Raw genomic sequence first — 23,827 nt, 5'->3', positions numbered from 1 at the left:
TATTATCTAGTTTTAATAGTTAACTGAGAGGGGGGGTTAAAATTTGCAACTAATTGTTGTGAAAATTGTTGTCCTCTCTTTTTGTCAGTGTTTTTCTTGGCTGTATTGAGATAAACTTAACACACAAGATTGTGGAAGTGTAAAGTGTTGATTTGATGCACTGATACATTGCACGATTCTTCCAGTTTTTGCTTCATGGGTTTTGAACATTTATGATTGTATTTTTTTTGATGAATGAAACCTTTTATAGTTTTTACAGCCTGATGAAAATATTGTGAGGCAGAAAAGTTCAGGAAACAGGGACACTTCTAATCAATTGCTTCAATTCTTATTAATGGGAAGATTTGCTAGGATAGGCAAGGTTTGTGTTGTCAAGTGAAGTGTTTTCCTGTATTTCCTTCCTGTCGCTGACCATTTATAAATGTACTTACTTTTGTGAGCTATCAAGCTATGAATGAAAGTTTAATAGATTTGCTCATTCACTGAGAATTGATGCTTGAAAACTTAAGGTCAGTTAAAAAACAGATGAGTGGGTAGATACAGTATATGAGCCATATGTGTATGAATATTATGTGCTGAGTTCTTTGGGGGATGTGAAATCTGAGATTGTTTTGACTTTTAAGTTTACATAAAATACTATATTGTATATTTGCATGTTGGTGAGAGAGACCTTAAAAGTTCTCATCACAAGCAAAATAACTGTAACTGTGGTGATGGACTTAACTGTGGTGATCATTTTGCAATATATACAAATACTGAATTATTATGTTGTATACCTGGAACTTAAATAATGGGGGAAAAAGAAGTTTAAGATCTTGGGGGACAGGCAAGAAGGGGTGGGGCGGTGGCATATTAGTTATTTATGGCAACACAGTAAAATTACAGCAATACTTAGTAGTTCAAAACAGTACTCATTCATTATCACGTGGTTTCTATGGATTAGACAGAGTACAGGTCCCCTGCTTCCCTGGTGGCTCAGATGGTAAAGAATCTGCCTGCAATACAGGAGACCTGGGTTCAATCCCTGGGTTGGGAAGATCCCCTGGAAGAGGGAATGGCACGCCACTCCAGTATTCTTGCCTGGAGAATCCCCATGGACAGAGGAGCCTGGGGGGCCCCAGTCCATGGGGTCGCAAAGAGTTGGACATGACTGAGCAACTAAGCACAGCACATAGGTCCCCTGGCTCAGGGTTTCTCAACAATTGCTGTCAACATGTTGGCCAGGGCTGTAGTCTTAACAGAAGTCATCATGAGGGGAGGGGGCTTCTATACTCGCTCACATAATTATGGTTGAATTCAGTGCTTGCAGGCATGAGTACCAGGTGGTGGTGGTCATTGGGAGCCATCTTTTTTTGTGTGGTTGGGAGGAGGAAAAAAGATGCAAATTATTTCTTGTAATTGTTCTTGTAATGGGAGCCAGAAACATACAGCTGGGGGAAATTATAAACCAAAGTTTATAACTAGGAAGCTAATGGTTGTTAGTACAGCCCAAAGAAATGTCTTAACAGAAAGAAGAATGAGTAGCAAAGCATCTTAAATAACAGGACATAAGAAAATGTTAAATATACATTATAACATGTTGGATTAATTCTAGACAATGTCATTATTTGTGTTTTCTGTATTAATATAAAAATTTTAAGATTTTTGTTAAGGTACAACCTTTAACTAAATATGAAGTTTTATTCCTTGAAAGACAAAAATACTTTTTTAAAAAATGTTTTCACATTTTCTTAATATTTAAAGCTATTATGTATTTTTAGTTATGGTAAAGTATACATAATACCAAGTTTTATGTATTCTAACCATGTTTAGTGTGCACAGTTCAGTGGTCTTAAGTACAGTCACATTCTTGTGTAACTGTCACCACCAGGCATCTCGAGAACTGTTTGATCTTCCCAGCATTTTAAAACTATCCATTAAATAGTTACTCCCCCTCCTTCCCTCTCCACAGCTCCTGGACACCACCATTCTACCTTCTGTCTCTAGTAGTTTGACCACTGTAGGTACTCTGTATAAGTGGAATCGTACAGTATTTATCCTTTTGTGTCTGGCTTATTTAGCTTAGCCTCATGTCATCAGGGTTCATCCATACTATATATGGATGATATATACCATTGTATACATGTATATCATGTTACATATATAGGATGTATGTGCTGTGTGGTGCTAAGTTGCTTCAGTCATGTCCAACTCTGTGCAACTCTGTGCAGCCCTATGGGCTGTCGCCCATTGGGCTCCTCTGTCCGTGGGATTTTCCAGACAAGAATACTGGAGCGGGTTGCATGTATATATGTAAAATCCACGTGTAAGGATTTTTTTCTGCATCTGAGGAATATGTTTGTATATACCACACTTTATTTATCCATTCATCCATTGATGAACATTGGGGTGGTTCCACCTTTTGGCTGAAGAATGCTGCTGTGAGTATTGATGTACAGATGTCTGTTTAAGTCTCTGCTTTGGGGGTGGGCTATCTCAGAAGCTGCCCAGTACAGGTGGGCACAGAGAGCAATTAGCTTTAAGTTTTTTGATTGAAAAGACATCTGTAGCAGAAGACAAGAGAGATTTCTACTAGTTAAAAAATACAAATACTAGGTACCCAAGTAATTGTTTCATTAACTTTGCCTAGTTACAAGTGGTGTTAACACATCTTTTTGTGAAAGACTGAACTTTTCATACAGAGTTTTCATTAAAAGTCTCACCAGAAGAAAACCTTTTCATAAAAGTTTCATCTTGTTTTAATGACTGGTTTAAAGAATAATTAACAATATGCGTACACTTAGTGTAATTTAAGATGCTGATGTTTATGGTATTTTAGAAAATAAACCACACACCATATGTCACTGGGTCTGCTGACCATTCACATTTCTACAGTAATTTTGGATTTAGATTATAATTCAGATCTGTCCAATTTTAGGGGAGTCAGACAGTAAATCAGCCACTCATTGAAAGGTGAGATTTCTGGCACTTGTAACTGTCTAGAACTCAGCCATAAAATGGAGCTTTTTTATCCTGTACTTTTTTAAAAATTATCACTTCATTCTGTACGAAGTCTTTGACTCAGCAGAAGTTTAGTGGGCTCCTAAAAGTAGGGGCTAAATACCAGCTAATGTAAATATATTAGTAAAGCAAGGCCTTACCATCCCAATTTAGTTGAGGAGACTTTAGTAAATAATTATAGTGTTACACCTAGTCCTAGTTCCATCTGTATTCATATGCAACCCTCTCTTTGTTTTCATTTACTTGAAAGAATCTTTTTTTTTTTTTCCTATAGTTTTAGACTGAAATTTTATCTTAACTTTCTAGTCAGTACTTTACTAACTTGGATGAAAATCATTAACATTTCTTGTATTATTTCATTTTGCCTATTCATTTTTTGAAAAATGAGAGCTATATTCCTCATCGGCTAGTATATTTTAAAGTTCACGTACTCCTATAATGTTAAATTCTTACATCGTGTAGTAACAAAATCAGAGTAACATCATGGGATGGTGGGTGCTATTCTACCATATGACTTGTTTTAGAAAATCATGTTATATTCTCCATTTGTGTGCATGTGTGTTGTGTGTGTCTAATTTGATGCCTACAATGCTCCCCACGGATTTTTGTCTTCATGAATTCTTAGAAGAACATTGAGGTTCAATTTGAAGGGAAGTTTCCCTGAAAGATTTATTTTACACATGTGTTTTGTACTGCTATCTTTTAAAAACTCTGTGACCCCATGGACTGCAGCTCGCCAGGCTCCTCTGTCCATGGGATTCTCCAGGCAAGAATGCTGGAGTGGGTTGCCATTTCCTTCTCCAGGGGATCTACCCAACTCGGGAATCAAACTCGGGTCTCCTGCATTGCAGGCAGATGCTTTACCGACTGAGCGACAAGGGAAGCTCTGTGATAGCCTTAGATATGTTTTGCTTTTTTAAAGAAAACCCAGAGGTGGTTGTTTAGGGCTTTTCCAAACCAAGCATTGTCATGTGTGTGTGCTGTTTCCTGAGTCGTGTCTGACTCTTCGTAACCCCATGGACTGTAGCCCACTAGGTTCCTCTATCCATGGGATTCTCCTGGCAGGATACTGGAGTGGGTTACCATTCCATTCTCCAGAGGATCTTCCCGACCCAGGGATCAAACCCTGGCAGGCAGATTCTTTACCACCGAGCCACATGGGAAGCCCCCCAGATATGTTTTTGTAATAGTATAAGGTATAGTTTTCTCTCGTGAAATCTTCAAAAGAATCCTTGTTTATTTCTACAGGAACATCAATTTCAGCAAATATATAAATTCCCTCCCCTTAGCTTCAAATTAAATATAACATGAAGAATAATGCAGAAATAATAACTTCTGAGGAGTTAATTTTGTTGAGCTAATATAATCGGTAGTTAGGTAGACTTTAGCTCTCTTATTTGAGTGGTCATAAGTCCAAACTCTGAAGCAGACTGGCTGCTTTGAGTTCCATTTCTGTTGCTTCCTACAATAAGTTCTTTAAATTAATTTGGGCTTCCCTGGTGGCTCAGATGGTAAAGAACCCATAAAGAATCCTCCTGCAGTGCGAGAGACCTGGGTTCAATTCCTGGGTTGGGAAGATCCCTTGGATGCAAGCATGGCAACCCACTCCAGTATTCTTGCCTGGAGAAGCCCCATGGACAGAGGAGCCTGGCGGGCTACAGTCCATGGGGTTGCAAAAAGCTGGACACGACTGAGAGACTAAGCACACCACACTTCTCTGTCTCTGTTCCCCATCTGTAGACTGGGAATATTAACAAGTATCTCCCAAATAAAGTTGTTGAATAAATAAGTGAAATAATATAGACAAAGCACGCTGAACAGTGTGTGGCCCTTCTTAAGTATTATGTTCATATTAGTATTTGTTATTATTAGTAGTAACAGTATTATCATCACATTGACTCAGTAATTAGTTACAGTCACTTGTCTCTGGGTTTTAGGTCTTTATTAATATAAGGAATTTGGATTCTTTTTGACTATAACTGGGGGTATGTCCATCCATACTGAAGACTGTAGATAGTAAAAAAATTAACACATTTTCCCTCATTGATTTTTGTTATGGTTTTTGTGTTGCAGTTAAGCATTACTTTGAAACAAATTCCAAAAATATTTACCTGTGGATTCTTGTAGACTGCAGTCTCCTGAAACAGCTGTACATGATTTTTTAAAAATAATGTTTGCTTTATTTTTGTTGCCTAGTCTTCTGTATCACAGGAAAGGCAGGAGGGGCCTGATTTACCTGGGCTTCTCAGCAGTAGACCAAGGTTCCTCTAGTACCCTGCCACCAGTTGCATGCAGAGGCAGTTTTCCAGCCAAGATTTTATTAGTTTCTTAATTCTCTTTTTACTTCCTACCCAGTGTCGGACACGACTGAGCGACTTCACTTTCACTTTCCACTTTCATGCATTGGAGAAGGAAATGGCAACCCACTCCAGTGTTCTTGCCTGGAGAATCCCAGGGACGGGGGAGCCTGGTGGGCTGCCGTCTCTGGGGTCTCACAGAGTCAGACACGACTGAAGCAACTTGGCGGCAGCAGCAGTGTGATTTCATTTTCTTTCCTCTTTGCAAACTGATAAATTCCATCCTAGATTTCTCCTCTCTCTTGTGGTTCTAAGAATACCGAAATTGTCACGTTTTCGTTCTATTATTCCCCTCTCTCCAGGTATATTGTGGGCAGAGGCAGGTCCTTTTTGTTGGCCAAGTCACATTTACAGAGTTCTGCACATTCTATGCTTGAGTCAGCGGTATTCATAATTAAAGTCAAATAGTACCATAAAGATTTTTTTTTAAAAGATCACTCTTACTTCTGAACATGCAGGTGCCTCCTTTTAGATGCTTCTTCTGTATATTGTTTAACGATTAATTTCTCCTTTAAGAGGTTTTTGTCATCCTGTGGGATAACCCAACAGATTGGCTGAAATGTTTTCTAAAGCAGTATATTTTGCTTTAGATACATAGGTTATTTTCTGTGGTGACTGTGGATCTCTCATTCGTTAGATTGCATTTGTACTTGGTACATGAATATAGCTGTTATGGAAAGAAAGAATTAAGTAGTGACATTGATATTTTCACTTTTTACAAAAACCTTTTAGTATCTCTTAGAAAGATGAATGGTTTACAACTGTGTGGCCTTTACTGGAAATGTTGCCTTTCTGTGTCTTTGGAACTGCCGCCTCACAGATGGTTTTCTTGCCTTGTAGAAAATGTTTGCTGCCATTGTTTGTATCTGCTATTTGTCAGTGGTATTCACAGTGTTCTTCCCTTACCCCTCAGTCGGTGAGCCATGACAGCAGCACCTAATTGTTATTAGCAAGTAGCATCCCTCCATTCTTAGCAGGTGTTTTATTTATGAATGGAATATGAAAGGAGAAAAGCTAGTTAGTATTTCATAAATGTACCCTATCGTAAGAAGCCCTTGTATTGTGATCTGTACTGATTGGTTAATTGACCTCAAGTTTGGTATCCTTAAAAATGACATGTGCCCTTGAACGTTTAATCTCCTTTATAATGTATGTGTTAATTCTGTGACCTTTGTTTTGTTTTCCAAGCAAGGCTTTACTGGGGCCCTATTATAGTAGGGGAGTGAGGACAAATAAGCTCCCTTGCCTGCTTACTCGCTTGTTGAGTTGGGGGTGAGCTTGTTCCTTAGATGGCTTGAGGGTAGGGGTGTGTGGGGTTCGGGCTGGAGGGGCGGCCCAGTGTTCTGCCCACTCTGGTAGTGTTGCGTGCGGGGGCATTCTCAGTACCGTGCTTTTGCTCCAGGCTCTTCAAAAGAGGCAGTTGGGTTTTTTGGTCTCTTTGTATCTTTTGTCCAGAATTTGTGCCGACTGCATATGCATGCAGTTATTTTTAGTCCCATATAGTTCCCTTGTATTTTGTTGCTAGAGGAGAGGTTTGTCCAGGTGCAAGCATTGCAGCACTGCAGAAAAGGATCCCAGGTCCCAGCCTGTCTCATTCCCCCCCGAGACTCTACACCCTTATTCTTACGGGGAAAGGGGCTGGGGCCGCAGACCTTAGCCTGTCTGAGAGGTGTAGCAGTGCCTGGCTGACTGTTCCTGAGGACCTGTAGGGATCAGGGCCACCGGTGACCTTTGTTTTTGTAAAACTTTTAGTGTTAGGTGATGAGAAGTCTACATTATTTTTCTTTGCTAAAGCATGCCTCTGTTTTATCTTCAAAATTTCAGCTTCAGTTTCTTTGAAGTGGAGAGAGAACTTAAGATATATGCAGAGTGTTCTGAATATAGCATTCTGCCTTGTCTTTTATGTATATCTCACAATTTTTTAGTGACTCATCTTGATAGAAACTTAATTTTCATAGAATTTCTATATATTCACATGGTATCCATTTATAGAGTATTTAAATTGCATAATTACAGTATAATTGGTATGAGTACATTTGGTCACAAACACAGCTGACTCTTGCTAAGTACACAGCCTAACTGCTGGGAGCAGAAGAGTGCAGGGGGATTAGAGTAGTCTACTGGCTCAAAGCTCAGGGTCTTGAGTGCTTATGGTATGTATTACAGATGGAAAGGAGAGGGTCTGAGATTGTCCATTTAGGTACTCGAAGTCAGAAAAGAGCTTTCACTGGCATGTTTTGGGGCTTTTACTCAAAGCTTATAGATGTTTACCTTATACAATTAATATTGCTCACTACTTTCTAACTCATTACTTCAACACATCTTACTTTGGAGAGATAAAAAGATATAATGCCAACCCTTCAGGGGTTTAATATAATGTTGTAGAGATGATAAGCATGTGTATTGTGAGAGCACAGAAAGGGAGGCCCTGTATTGAGCAGGAGAGGAAAAACTTTCAGGAGTATATGATACTTGTGTATAACTTGTGTCTAAATCTTGGAGAACAGTCAGTATTAGGGAGGAGGTGTTTGGGAGGAGAAAATGTTATGTAGCAGGTAGTTTAGGTGCAGGGCGTGTGCAAAGGCGTGGACATGTGGACAGGTATGGTGTAATTGTTACTGCTGTAGTGAACACTGTGTGCAGCAGGATGCTAGAACATTTACATTATACACTGACACATGTATCATGCTGTCAGTGTTTGAAAGAAAGTATAAATGTTGAGAAAGAAGCCAGATCACACCAGACCCCTGAAGCCACAGTTTATCCTGAAATGAGTCTTTGGAGTGTCTTAAGCAAAAGAGTCGGAGAAGGCAATGGCAACCCACTCCAGTACTCTTGCCTGGAAAATCCCATGGGTGGAGGAGCCTGGTGGGCTGCAGTCCATGGGGTCGCTAAGAGTCAGACTCGACTGAGTGACTTCACTTTCTTTCACTTTTCACTTTCATGCATTGGAGAAATGCATGAAAGAATCCCAGGGACAGGGAGCCTGGTGGGCTGCCGTCTCTGGGGTCACACAGAGTTGGACACGACTGAAGCGACTTAGCAGCAGCAGCAGCAAGCAGAAGAGTGATGTCTTGAGATCTGATTTAGAAAAATTTTCCCGCTGGAAGCATTGGGAGGAAGGAGTAAAATTGCAGTCAAGGATACCAGTTAGGAGATATCTGAAATAATCCAGATGAGAAGCTAGGGAGGGCCCAGATTAAAACTTGTGAGCACTGTGAGCAAAGGGAACTACTGAATTCAGGAAGTAGAACTGACAGGCCTCAGTGACAGAGCACCTGGCAAGGTCAAGAGCAGGGACAGTTCTGGCGTGACCCCTAGGTTTGCAAGACAGCTAGAGTCCAGAGTGGTGAACTGAGGAAAAGTCTTCTGTGTGTGACTCCTCTCGTGCTTAACACAATACAGGGCATGCTCTTTATTGTTTACTTTCCTATTTGAAGAAAATACATGTTTTTTATTCCTGATTTCAGTACATAGTCTTCTGAAACTCTAGGAGGCCATGGAATGTAGATATGAAAAATAATTGTGGACTTGAATTGAGATCTTAACATTGTGTTTAACCCTCTTTAATGCTTGAAATGTTATAAAATTGCAAGCTTGAGTAAAAAAATTGACATCGGAGAATAAGATGGAAATACTGTCTTTAAAAATTTCCAACTTTTTTGTGTAGTTTCTTTCTTAATGTTTTATCTTCTGAATAACTGACATCTTGATTCACAGAATGACTCAGTATCATAACAGACAAGATGCCAATTCTCTTAGGATAGATTCTCTAAGTGGTTGGTAGCATAATAGAGGTTATGATACAGACCTTGATAATTTACTGCAAATTAGGCTCTGTCATTTGAATGACATTCTCCTTTTTCAAAGATGATGACATTTTTATATGTATGTAAAAATAAATTGGGGTCATGACTTCTATGCTACATCCTTTGTAGCATGTCATTACTTTGGAAATATCAGTAAAATGCTAGGTGACATAATTGTTCTCTTGTCTTTGTCTTCTTCCTTTCCCTTCTCTTTCATCTTCAGTTCAGTTCAGTTCAGTCACTCAGTCATGTCCAACTGTTCTTGACCCCATGGACCGCAGCACCCCAGGCTTCCCTGTCCATCACCAACTCCTGGAGCCTGCTCAAACTCATGTCCGTTGAGTTGGTGATGCCATCCAACCATCTCATCCTCTGTTGTCCCCTTCTCCTCCTGCCTTCGATCTTTCCCAGCATGAGGGTCTTTTCCAATGGGTCAGCTCTCTCATCTTTCCTGTTGGCAAATTTTATCTCCTGTGCTTCTGACATATATATCCCACACCCTTCCCTCTCCTTTAATCTAGACCAAATCTCATCATAAATACACTTCTCACACTAGTCTTCATGCTTGTGTTCTTGACTTCCATGCCACCTTCCCGAATCTCTTCTCTTTATAGAAACTGGAATCATCTTTTAAAACTATAAGTCATGTTCTGCTTAAAGCCCTCTACTGGCTTTCCAGTGCACTTGGGTAAAATCCCATCTCAAATATTACCTCTTCAGAGAGTCCTCCTTATGGAAAAATGAATGAATACTATGGGAACTCAGAGGAGGTAACAGTTGAATCTGACTTTGAAGGCTCCAGAAAGACTTAACAGAAGGAATGGTATTTGGTCCAGGTCTTGAGTAGACTTTTGTTAAATGAAATTATGTACTGAATAAGAATTTAAATAAATAGTGGCTCTATGTGCCTAGGCACTGCAGATTCATGCTTTGACAGGTAATGATTACTTTGAAAGTAAGTCACTATTTTCAAAGAGTTGGCTGTATTTATTGTAACTTCAATAAATAGCATATACAAGAGCCAAGGGATCCTTAGTCTGCTTAAATATCAGGAACCATTTCATTCATGGGTACCTATAAAAATAGAATCAGGCCAACCTTTTTCTATCATCATATATATCTATTCAGGAAATTTGAGTACATTCAGAAACAAATTTTGACAAAGCCACAAAATTTGATTGTAGTGTCATGGTTTTTATACTTTAGAAAAAAGCAAGCTGTTTCTAGCCTCCTATGGCCATATATCAATTTTTTTTAAAAAGCCAAAATTAACATCAGGAAGATGAAGTATAACCAATTACATATGCCAATTGCATTTGGTCATAAAATGAAATTTTTATTGATAACTAATTTTAGTGCCTGATCGTCACAGAAGTACAGCTGTAATTAATTTAATCTTTTGTATCCTTCCTTTACTGATTCAGAGTGTTGAAGACTTTGACTAGGTGTTCATTTTGAGGCTTGTAGAATAATAAGTGTAAAGATTATAAAATTTTTTCTTTTTTGCTGTGCTTGTTTAGGCCTTCATTTTCTTTAATTTTTTTTCCTGCCTTTTTGACTCTTCAGTAGCTGTGATTCTTAAATCTTTTCCTTCCAAATTACTTTTCCCTGAAAAACTGCACATACTGAATTTGCAAAGTTTTATAATTTCAGAAATTCTCTCATTGATTTTCTCATCTAAAAATTCTCCTAGCTAAAGTGGGAAATTCCTACCAGAAGAACCTCTAAGTGGGCCAGTCATATAGTCATACTTGTAAAGCAGGCTTATAATATCAGTATTTCACTGGGCTGGGGAGAAATGAAAAAAAAAAAAAAGTGGACAATGTAGAAAATTGTATAGAAAGCTAGTTATTATACTTACAGTATATTACATTGTATTTATTTTGAGATTTTTAAGTTCCAAACTATCTTCATTTTAGTAAGTTATGGTGGTTCCCTCCCCTCTTCTGAAATGTCCTGCCTGTCAAGTAGGTCAAAATATTGTTGACCTATTCTGTACTGATTCATATAGTTGGTTTTTGAAGTTTATGAGTCTGTGAAATCCAAAATTGGGTACCACTAGCTTATTTGTGCACACCTGTAATTGGAGTTGATATATTGGGTGGTTTTCTTCTCAGGTCAACAATGAGTTTTCTTATTTTTTGATACAAGCTGGGTGTCCAGCAATTCAGCTGAATACAAACACTGACTCTCTGAAACTGGTAGGTTAAGGGCTCATTCCCACAAGACTGCCCCACTTTAGACCTAACTGCTGTTGACTGGGGGAAAAAAAATGCAGTGCGACAGTAGTGAGTTAAGTTTTACTGGGCCAAATGAGAACTGTAGCCCAGAAAACAGCCTCTCAGAAAGCTCTGAGGAACTGTTCTGAAGAGATAAGGGGGAGGTCAGTATATATGAGATTTTGGTGAAGGAGGATCGATCAAGCACAGGTTTTCTCAGAGGCTTGCTGCTAGTCACGAGAAGGTTGCTGCTAGTCACGAGAAGCAGATGTCTCCGTTAATGATTTTAGTGCTTTTCTAGATATGAGAAGGTGCAAGAAATCGGGCACATCTGAAGGCCTGTTCTGCCAGTTTTTCCCAGAGCACAGAGTGCCTCATTCCTGATCTCCGCCCCAAACTCCTTTCAGGGTGTATTGAAGGTCAGCGACTGCAGTGGCTAGTGGCTTCATTCTTGTAGAACCAGATGGCAGGTAACAGTTTTTAGTGGGCACTGCTAGTCAGATACTTGGGTTACCCCCCTACTTATGCCCATGGCCTACAAATTCAGGGGTTCCCACGACTCCCCTTCAGGCCCAGTTATTTGTTAGAATGACTCCCAGAGCTCAGAAAGTGTTTTACTTACCATTCCTGATTTATCATAAAGGATACAACTCGGCCTGATGAAAGAGGCGCATAGGGCAAGGTATAAGAGGGCTTCTTCCATGCTCTCTCCAGGCATGCCATCCAACCAGCACCTCCATGTGAGCTGCTTTGGGTGTTTTATGGAGATTTCATCATGCAGGCGTGATGGTGAGTGAGACCAATCTTTGGCACTTTTCCCCTCCTCAGAGGTGGGGAAGGACCAGGACTGAAAATTTCTACCCTCTGATCATGGCTTGCTACTTCTGGTGCACAGCCCCCATCGGAAGCCTAGAGTCAGTCATCTTATTAGCTTACAAAGATACTGCTTGGGAGATGCCAAGGGGTTTAGGAGTTCTGTTCCAGGAACCAGACAAAGACCAAGTATTTTTTTATTATACCGTAGGATGTGTGTCTCTTGTGAGGTGTGTGGAAGGAATGGAAAGATTTGACTTGGTCAGTAAGGCCCCACTGGACAGTGCCATTCTCTTTTCTGGCTGGGCCTTGCGTGATGTGGCTTCTCTGAGGACTGGATGCCTGCTAGAACTCCAGGGCTGTCTGGGGCTAACTTGTGTCTTTACAGCTTGATACATAACCTGAATGGCTCTAATATCTCCAATAACATCTCAGCTCTTACCATGTCTTATCTTGTTCCATTTAATCTTGATTTCTTTATGTGCTTCTTGTTTTGTTGAGTGTCAGATTTGTATCCTTAATCTCATTTTGAAGATGTCTTTTCATCTTCATTATAAAACATCAACTAGTGTTTGCATTTTTGGTCTTTTCTTGGCTACTTTGATATGTTCATTTAGAGATGAATAGCTATTCAATTAACTATGAGGGTATGATTACACCACCACCCTTATGGCAGAAAGTGAAGAAGAACTAAAGAGCCTTTTGATGAAAGTGAAAGAGGAGAATGAAAAAGTTGGCTTAAAACTCAGCATTTAGAAAAGTAAGATTATGGCATCCAGTCCCATCACTTCATGGCAAATAGATGGGGAAACAATGGAAACAGTGAGAGACTTGATTTTCTTGGGCACCAAAATGACTGCAGATGGTGCCTGCAGCCATGAAATCAAAAGACATTTTTTCCTTGGAAGAAAAGCAATGAGCAATCTAGACAGCATATTAAAAAGCAGAGACATTACTTTGCCAACAAAGGTCCATCTAGGTAAAGCTGTGGTTTTTCCAGTAGTCATGTATGGATGTGAGAGTTGGATTATAAAGAAAGCTGAGTGCTGAAGAATTGATGCTTTTGAACTGTGATGTTGGAGAAGACTCTTAAGAATCCCTTGGACTGCAAGGAGATCCAACCAGTTCACCCTAAAGGAAATCAGTCCTGAATATTCATTGAAAGCACTGATGCTGAAGCTGAAACTCCAATACTTTGGCCACCTGATGGGAAGAACTGACTGATTTGAAAAGACCCTGATGCTGGCAAAGATTGAATGTGGGAGGAGAAGGGGACGACAGGATGAGATGGTTGGATGGCATCACCGACTTGATGGATGTGAGTTTGAGCAAGCTCCAGGAGTTGGTGATGGACAGGGAGGCCTGGCGTGCTGCAGTCCATGGGGTCACAAAGACTCAGACACGACTGAGTAACTGAACTGACTGACTGACTGATGAGCTTCAATATTTGGAATGTCTCCAGCATCCCATTGTAGAGCAACGGGGAAGAAAAAAGTGGAGGAGAAAGTTAGGACATTATATTTAACTTTCCTGGTTTTACATTTCTGATATATCTTTCTTACTTTTTTTTTTTTTTTTTTGAGGCCTGGCAATTGTGTGTCCAAAAATACTGTTTTGTGAAAACTGGAAAATACTGTTCTATATTAATTTACAGACGGGTTTATTGAATTGTTGTTCACTGTTAGTAAATTTATTTCTTGGATTGTATGCCATAAAAGGCAGTTTGCCTTAGCTTGTTTCTTTCTAAAGGGTTATGTAAATTTTGTCACTTAACAAGTATTTTTATTGTGAGTGATGAAGAGATTTCAACTGCTGTGCTGACAAAGACTCTTTAATCAAGCTTTTAAAAATAATTCAAGCTTTAGTCATTGTCTCATTTTTACTCCCAGAACTATTTTACCAAAACAAAAAAAAAATTCAGTACAGCATAAAAATTTAGATGGTACCACTGGGTTTATTTCAGTGTTTGTACTGCACAGATATTATTACCAGTTAGTTTTGGTGAGATTTCATTAATGGAAAATTATGAACGGTTTTAACACTACCGTTGTGAGTGGTTTTATTGCTCAGTGCTGTGACCTCTTTAGGTTTCCTGTGATCCTTCTGTCATCAAATCACAGAAGTCTAGCAAAGCACAAGCAGATACTGTTGAGAGAGGGGCCAGAAGGGAGGGATGAAAGTGACTTTTTGTTTCCCAGGATATTGGGGAAGAACACACATGATTTACTTTGCGGCTGAAATTTGTGGAATGAGCAATGCTTTCTTTGAAGATAGGGTTGGGTAAGCTACTTGGCATCTCCATTAACAATTACTTAAGCGTCAGATAAATCTATGAAAATTGTGAAGATTGAGTCATTTTAATTAGGTTAATAGTCATCATGGAGTTAACATACCTGTTTTCTTCTGTTCAATTTTTGTATTTGATTTTTAAGAAGTAAAATATGGTATAAAGTAAAATTCCAACTAGTCTTTTTTGCCCAGTAGTATTTTGGAATAGTTGAAATATGAAATTATTGCTTAATATGTAACGAAGATCATCTCTACAACAACAGCAACAAAATCTCACTCTCGCTTGGTAACAAAATAATTGAGAGGAAGCTGAGGTTTAAACATTCTATCATGAAGTTGGTCTTATTTTCCTTAATAAAAATTTATTTGTGAAGGTTAGAATTGAAAATCCAAAAGAATGCTTAGAAATCAAGTAAAGAAATTTGAGACGTAGGATGTTACCTTATCTGAGTGGAGTCAGGGGCTCAGTCACAGTGCCACCCAAGGATCATTAGTGCCCCCCCATATCTCACGGGACAGAGGGAGCCTAGCAGAATTCGTTATACAGACCTTGAAGCAAGCCCGATGATAAAAGTAATTTTTCCAAAGATGGGTAATCACAAACAGTTCACCAATAGTATAAATGTATATATACACACACAGTGAAATGATTAATTTATACTTATAGTTCTATTCAGTTTAATGGATATGTTAGATTTATTGATAGAAGAAAATGTTTTTTGTATTGTTTATATAATATACAGTCTCCTTTGTGGATCCTGATCTCCTCCTTCTGCTTCCTCATTACACTTCATTTTTTGGTCTGTCTTCCCCATTAGAGTCTACTCATAAGAGCAGGCAGGCCTCTGCCTTATTCACTGTCATCATTTCTAGCAGCAAGTAAAGCACTGATTGCTGACCGACCGCCTTGTTAGATAACTATTTTATATGGACTTATGGGAAACAGCATATTTAAGTATCTTAAAAGTTTGCTTTTTTTTTTCCATTTCCCAGTGAACAGAGTATCTGTCAGGCAAGAGCTGCCGTGATGGTTTACGATGATGCCAATAAAAAGTGGGTGCCAGCCGGTGGTTCAACTGGGTTCAGCAGAGTTCACATATATCACCATACAGGCAACAACACATTCAGAGTGGTGGGCAGGAAGATTCAGGACCATCAGGTAAGGATTTGTTAATTCTTAAAGTTACCTAGTACTACAAAAGGACTTGCTATATTCAGTAAAATAAAGTCATATTTTGTAGCCAAAAGAGTCTCTGTGGGAAAAACTGGGTATAGCTTTGCCATTCCACCCTCTCCATCTTTATAAAGCTTGAATTTAGATAACAATTTAGAACTAATTGTTCAGGAATATAAATCTGAGTTTTTAAATTATGATATTCACTAAATCCTCTGGCCTTCAAACTAACTAGGTTTGGGAATCTAAAGTAAATTTAAGACAAACTAAAATGTGAAATTTCACTTAAGTAGCAGATTGTGCTTAAGGAATTCATTTCCCACCAAAGGCATGGGGTATTGGACTATAGGAAGGAGTTCAAAATTTAAGTAGTTTCATAAAGTATTGTTAAATTCATATATGATAGAAAAATTGTATTAAGGTTGCTGGAATAGTTAGGCTTTTGTAATTCATGTCTGGCATGACAACTAAGCTTTTGCTAATTCCCTGCTCTGGATTTCTTAGAAAGGTGACTGGATTATCTGATTACTTGATTTCTGGGGTCTTTCCAGATCAGGAGCCAGTAGACAGTGCAAAATGGAGATGGGATTTTACTAGCATTAAGTATATACTAATAATAGTGAGGACTTTTATAAAGAACAGATTTACGAAATACTTTTGACACTGGTAAGATGGTAAAATCAGCCAGTGTTAAACATAGGCGGCGGGGGGGGGTGGGGTGGGGGGGGGAATGTAACAGATTTCCAGCTGAGTTCTTATTAGAGAAAGATAGTTCTCTGAATTTCCACTGGGAGACAGGCTGGTGTAGTGTGTGATGAGATGCTGTGACAGCCTTGTATTTGGGGATGGAAATTATGAACTGGTAATATTTGTATGGTACAGGTTATGCCCTTTGAGATGCTGGGCCTCGAAACTGGTATCAAAGTTTCAAAACTGCCTAAAGCTGAACCTTTTCAAGGGGCTGCATACCATAAAAAGAAGACTAAGAACAATCTTCCTAACCAGCACAGGTAGGCAGAGGAGTTTGAGCTAGTTTAGGAGCTCCTCTGAAAAATGGAAGCCTCCAGCTTCATTTACACGTCTGCAGCCGAGAAATTAACCAATCCTGGTTGCGGGCCAGTGAAACTCCTACGGCACCTGGCAAAAACAAATATATTGCTCCCCAGGAGAGGAACTTTGCAAGACCTGAATCAGTTGGCAGAAAGAGCAGTTCACTGAATGCAGCAAGTTTACCTATTAGTACTGACTGTCCTAGCCTGCTGCTCTCTGCCCTCTCAGGCTCCCTTCTCTCCCCTGTGCCTCCACCTCCACCCTGTTCTTCCTTCTTCTTCCTCCCCTCTCTCCTTTTGCTCTGTGCACCTGTTGCTCAGCCTTTCTCTGGTTCCCCCAGTCTCTGTACCAAGAACCCTCTCTGCCTCTCTGTGCTCTTTGTCTTTTCCTCCAGCAGACTGTCTCAGGAGTGAGTTGGGCCAGAGACTGACTGAATACTCCCTAAGATGCTGCTGCAAAGTAAAAATGGGAACTGGACAACTAGGACTTTATAGAAGTTACTGAACATTTTAAACACATTACAAACCAGTAGCTGTAAAATAAATTTTTGGTAAATTCAGTGAATTGGTCATTTGATATCCTGATGAACAAACCTAAATATATCTAAATGTTGTTGAAAAAGAAGAGGGGTATTTAAAAATAATGGGATCAAATCATTATTTTGTACACTTGAAATGAATATGTTATATATCAGTTACACCTCAGTTGAAAACAAATGATTAGAAAGAAATCTGTGTAAAGATGAAATACTGACATTTTTATTCAAAAGAGAAGGTAGCTATCCTATGGCTTCCAGTTTTTGACAAATGGAGTGTTTCTTAAAATGTTAGAAATTTAAAAACACTTCTAAATAATTTGTGACACTAAGATGAAATCATTATGAAGATTAGAAAATGTTCAAAAGTCAAAAAAAAAAAAAAAAAAACCCAACAAAACCCTGGATCTAAGGGAGAAGGTATCACACCTAGAAACCTGTGGGATGTCTAAGCTGTCCTTAGATAGACAGTCCCTCCCCCTGCCTGCCTGTTCTCTGTATGTGTGAATCTGTTTTGTTATGTTTGTTCATTTGTTTTCTTTCACATACCACATACAGGTGAAACCACAGCGTATTTGTCTTCGTCTGACTTACTTCATTTAGCATAATACCCTCTGGGTAGATGGACAAATCTTAATGGCATATAATAAGCAAACCCAAAGAAAGCAGAAGGAAATACTAAAAATAAAAGAAAATAAATAATAAATAGAAATGAATAACACAAGAAACTGCTTCCCTGAATAAATTGACAGAATCAAACCCCCCAAAAGTTACAAATAAAACAGCATTAGGGTTGGAAAGAGATATCACTGTAGTTACAGTAAGGAAATAAATAATAAGATAATATTATGAACAACTTTACACCAATAAGTGGGCCATTCTGTAGAAAAATACGATTTATCATAACTGGCAAAAAGTGTAGAAACATAATAGACTATATTTTGTTTTATCAGTCATAAAATATAGCAGTAGTTAATAATCTACCCCAAATATTTTTTAAAAAGGACAGTGTCCAGAGCATTTATAAATGAAATTAAAAATCTTTAAACTATTACCTGTTTTATGTAAACTGTTCTAGAAAAGAGTGTTTTGGGATTTCCTTGGCAGTCAGTGGTTAAGACTCCGCCTTCCTGCAGGGGCTGCAGGTTCAATCCTTGGTCCAGGAGTCAAGATACCATATGCCTTGTGGTCGAAAAACCAAAACATAAAACAGAAGCAATATTGTAACAAATTTAATAAAGACTGTAAAATGATCCGTGTCAAAAAAGAAATCTTAAAAGAGGAGTATTTTATGAGGCTAGTATAATTTTGATATCTTAAGACACAGAACCATTTCAGAGAGGAAAATTATAAACACATTTCAATTATTAACATTGTTAAAGAGATGAAAGTCCTCAATAAGATATTAGCAGGCCAAATGTAACAATGTATAGTGGAGGAGTGGGGGGGAAGATCACCTCTTAACCAAAGAGGATTTCTTCCTCTTTATCTCAGTAATGTAAAGGTAGTTTAACATAAGTAGCCTATTAATTTGGTAGGAGAAAACCTAGAAGAACAACACTGATAAAATCCGTACAGAACAATGCTCTGCACGTTTGGCATAAAAATGAGTTTTCTTAAGCTGATAAGGATGAATAATGTAAACATACAGCTGACATCTACAAGACAGTTCAGTGTTGAAAGGATTTCCATTAAACTCAGGAATAAGTTTGAGTTTTCAGCTTTAGTCATTTTCATTTTCTATTGCAGAGATGGTAGTCTAGTAATATAAAGATAAAGAAACAGAAACTATAAGGATTGAAAAGGAAGAAACAGAGCTTGACCTTATTCACTGATAATACAATTGTCTATGTAACAAAAATCCCAATATCTGCAGATAAAATATTAGAACTAATAAAATTGTTCAGCAAGGTCTTTGGATATAAGATGACTATATAAAAATCAGTAGCATTTTTGTATAACTAGCAATAAACAATTTGAAAATATAACTTTATACAGATACTACTTAAAGTAACAGCAGTGATAAAATACCTAAGAATAAATCTCATAAATATTGGTTTCATTCCAGAGTACCTTTTTTCATTGCTTAATGGTTATCAGTCTGTTTTAAGTGGGAACATATTATCATAATTTATTAAATAATGTCTAAGAGCCGTTAAAACATTAACCACAGTTTATAAAATTGAATATGTACAAATCATATACATATATATAAAAAGTTGCCATTTTTTCCTTAATACTTCAGTACTTACTGTGTTCTAGGGGCTGTGCTTAGGTTTTATATAGGTAATAAATTCCTGACGTTGAAGAACAATGCAGTAAAGAATGGGGATGTTACACATGTAAGGAAAACACAGTTAGTTGTTTCAGTTATGATAAATAAATCATTGTGTAGCTAGGGCATAAAAGAACGATCAGTTTGTTGAGAAGATGGGGGAAAAGGTTGTGATGACTACATAGACAAGATAAGCTGATGAGCCATTTCAGAAAGAAGCATAGATGTTTATTGCACGGTTTAATCTGTTATGATCAGGCTAAAAATGGATGGGTGTATGCAGGGTGTAAATCACTAATCTAGATTCAAGCTCCGTGGGTCTGCTGTATTAGAATTTTGAAGAAGTTCATACCCAATAGCATCCTTAGTGAACAGTTATTGTTAAATGAAGGTGTATGTGTCCCTCTTTACTTTTAAAGCTTTTTAAGATTATATAGCATTGTCTATCCTTGAAAGATAGAATTGAATGAAATAATTTGTTTAAAATTATTAAAATTTCTGTAAAGTATTCTATAAATTATTAAAATTTCACAGTTTAAAATTTCTATATTGAAAAAACCGAGCTAATGATTTAGGTAGTATAATTTTTTTTTTGGTAGTATAATTTTAATTCTAGTAATATTTTCCTCAACTTTTTCTAATTGTCAATGAAGAGTTGAAAAAGTAAACGTAACTATCTTTTTTGTCTTCCCTGATAACCTATTTGTCAAGCAGGATATAGATTGCCTTAAAATTTGGTTCATAGTTTTCTTGTGGTATTAAATTCTAGTAAGCTTTGGGTTTCTAGGAGCTAAGGATTTGTAACCCTCTCCCACTCTCAGTATGTGTAGAAATTAAATGGTAAGACGTGACCATATTTTTTAAGTTGTAGTAAAAATAACATAAAATTTACCATTTTAATAAATTTTAAGTGTATAGTTCAGTTCAGTTCAGTTGCTCAGTCGTGTCTGACTCTTGGCGACCCCATGAACTGCAGCATGGCAGACCTCCCTGTCCATCACCAGCTCCTGGAGTCCACCCAAACCCATGTCCATTGTGTCGGTGATACCATCCACCCATCTCATCCTCTGTCGTCCCCTTCTTCTCCTGCCCCCAATCCCTCCCAGCATCAGGGTCTTTTCAGATGAGTCAGCTCTTTGCATCACGTGGCCAAAGTATTGGAGTTTCAGCTTCAACATCAGTCCTTCCAGTGAAAACCCAGGATCGATCTCCTTTAGGATGGACTGGTTGGATCTCCTTGCAGTCCAAGGGACTCTCAAGAGTCTTCTCTAACACCGCAGTTCAAAAGCATCAATTCTTCGGCACTTAGCTTTCTTTATAGTCGAACTCTCACATCCATACACGACCACTGGAAAAACCATAGCCTTGACTAGATGGACCTTTGTTGACAAAGTAATGTCTCTGCTTTTTAATATGCTGTCTAGGTTGGTCATAACTTTCCTTCCAAGGGGTGAGTATTTTTTAATTTCATTCAGGGACATTCAATACATTCACACTGCCGTGCTGCAACCACCACTACTATTAATCTCTGGACTTTTTCATCCAGACTGAAACTATGAACCCTTTAAACAGTAATTTTCCATTTCCCTCCACCATAATCCCTGTCAACCTCCATTCTATATTGCTTTTGCAAATTTTTTTATTCTAGGTACTTCAAATAATTGGAATCATACAATATTTTTTTCCTGTAAATCTAGCTTATTTCACTTATCTTTAAGTGGTCGTCATATTTTAAAAATAATGTCATGTTTGGATATTGGTGGATGAGGTAATTTAGATAAAGCCTCTCTCTGTGAACCAAAATAATTGGATGAATGTTCAAAAGAAAAAAGTCTATTTGGAGAGCTTACATGACAGTGAAGAATTATGGGTCCATGACTTAAAAGAAGAAGGAATCAGAGAAGTGACCTAGCTTGGAATTTGTTTTTACCCAGAAGCACATATTAGTTTTGAAAGAGGAGCCTGAGTAGCTGAACAGAACTTTTGGCAGACTCTTGGGACTAGTAGAACAAAAATTATAAGTCAGATCTGCTAATGAGGGGACGTTGTCTTGGTAATCACCCAGGTTGTGATTTGGGACCCAGAAGCCCCATACCCTGGGGAAGAAGTTTGTCTCTAAGTAGACTAGCCTTTAGAAGAACTGATACCCAGCCTCTAATCATCTTAATCACTTTTGGATTGAGGTAATTTGAAATTGTTAGTTTCCCTAGCTGCTTGCCAGAAACAAATGTAAATCTTCCCTGGGAAAATATAGCATCATTTTAGGCCTCAAAATTTCCATAGAGTTATCCATAGCCAGTGTCTGGCATTCAGTGAAAATAAACAGCATACGAGGAGACAAGAGGAACGGTAAGAGGAACAGTAACAGTAACCTACTGGGAATCCAGTTAATGGGATTATCAGAAACTGACTTTAAAATAACTATGCTTAATGTATTCAAGGAGATAAAAGACTAAATTGAGAATTTCAGTAGAAAAAGAGCTAAATGGAAATGTTGGAATTGAAAAATAAAATAGCTGGTATTAGTAACTCAGTAGTGAGTTTATAACAAATTAGAAGCTACTGAAAAAAATTAGTAAACTGGAATATAGATCAGAAGGAAATATTCATTCTGAAGCTCTGATGTTTGGAGAGAGAAAATTATGGACATATGAAAAAGTGCTTAAGGGACATAGGAAATACAGTAAAAATGGTGTAAGGTATACCCTTACCTTATTGGCGTCTCAGAAGAGAGGAGGGAATGTGGAGGAGCAGTAATCGAAGACAAAATAGTGAACACAAATGTTCAGAAATGGTGAAAGGATATCACCTTAGAAATGCTGTAAACCATAAATGGATAAGTACAAAGAAAACCACATATAAACATACCATATTAAAATCACTGTATACTAAATTCAAGTTGAAGTTCTTTAGTTTGATCCATGAGAAAAATATACCTTTAAAAAGCAATAATAAACTGTCAGCTGACTTCTCAGTAGAAACAATAAAAGTTAGAAGGCAAAGGATAAAAGAAAATAAATGACCACTTAAATCCCATACTTAATAGTCTTCAATAATGAAGGTGAAATAAAGATATTAAGAATTGAGAATTCTTTCTCAAGAATTCTTGAGAAACCAAAATAGAGAATTCATTATCAGGAGATCTACTTTGAATGAAATTCTAAAGGGTGCTCATCAAGATCAGAAATGGTCCCAACAGAAGCTTGGAGAGGACAGAGGAATAAAAAACAACAAAAAGAAGGGTAAATATTGGGTAAATCTTAAATGACCATCAACTGTATAAGACTACTAATAATGTTGTATGGGATTTAATGGAATTAAAAATACATGATAAAAATAGTGTAGAATTCTTAGGATGGGCATAGGGAAAGGGGAGATAAAGTATTGTAAGTCTGTGGATTGTTGAGGTGAAGACAAAGGTATTGGTTCCTGTGTGTCTTTGATAAGTTTAAGACGTCTGTTTCAGTCTCTGGGGCAACCACTGAAACAACAGTGAAAACACTGTGTAACTGGCAAGCTAATAGGACAGTAGTAAAGCACTCTAAAGGAAGGTATGATAGATTTAGGCCCAGATTTATGTAAAACTTGCGGTAAGTATAAATGGGTTAAACACTACCGTTAAAAACAGAGACTGGTAAATTGGATAAATAATATGAAATTGACAATAAGTATAAAGTTGTAGCTGCACACAAAGGACTGAGAACAGCCAAAGCAATATTGAGCAGCTGTGAAGTAGGAGGACACACTAGTGGCTATCCAGACCTCCTGTAAAGTTATGATGATTAAGTCACTGTGATGTTGGCTCAAAGATCGGCATACTGAGCAGTAGAACAAAATAGAGCCATTTAGACACTTGGTTTATGAAAAAGGTAAACCTGCAGCAGGCCAGTAGGTCCTGCCAGATCAGTTGGACAGCCATATTGGAACAAAAAAGAAAGCTGAACCTTGTTTCATATCGTAGGCATACATCAATTCCAGTTGAATTGGAGATGTAAATATGAAAGTTAATACAGTAAAGCTTCTATAAATTAACATGGACTAATATTTTTATCACTTTTATCACACATGAGAAGCATTTGTTAAATGGATTTCAAAAAGCATTGACTGTATAAAGGAAAAGATTGTGTATTTGGACTGAATAAAAGTTAAGAACTTCTGTTCATCGAAAAACACCATTAAGAGAGTGAAAAGGCAAGTCACAGAATGGGAGTAGATATTTGTAACATACAACCAACGGTGGGATCATCCAGAATATATAAAGGACTCTTAATAGATCAATTAAAAAAAAGATGAGCAACTCAGTTAA

At 37.8% G+C, this 23,827-nt stretch overlaps 1 protein-coding gene across 15 annotated transcripts in view; it reads left to right on the top strand.

The window, feature by feature from the left end:
- ENAH (ENAH, actin regulator) overlaps positions 1-23,827 on the top strand; it is a 157,737-nt gene that overhangs the window by 65,299 nt on the left and 68,611 nt on the right. For all 15 annotated transcript variants that reach the window (XM_027564594.1, XM_027564598.1, XM_027564585.1 and 12 more), the window contains exon 2: positions 15,481-15,646. In XM_027564594.1, the coding sequence (XP_027420395.1) occupies positions 15,481-15,646 (166 nt within the window). The remainder of the gene's footprint in view (positions 1-15,480; positions 15,647-23,827) is intronic.

The sequence above is a fragment of the Bos indicus x Bos taurus genome, chromosome 16 (genome assembly GCF_003369695.1).
Source record: "Bos indicus x Bos taurus breed Angus x Brahman F1 hybrid chromosome 16, Bos_hybrid_MaternalHap_v2.0, whole genome shotgun sequence".
Taxonomy (NCBI): Eukaryota; Metazoa; Chordata; class Mammalia; order Artiodactyla; family Bovidae; genus Bos; species Bos indicus x Bos taurus.
The sequence above is the reverse complement of the archived record's forward strand: the minus strand, read 5'-3'. Positions and strand labels throughout refer to the sequence as shown.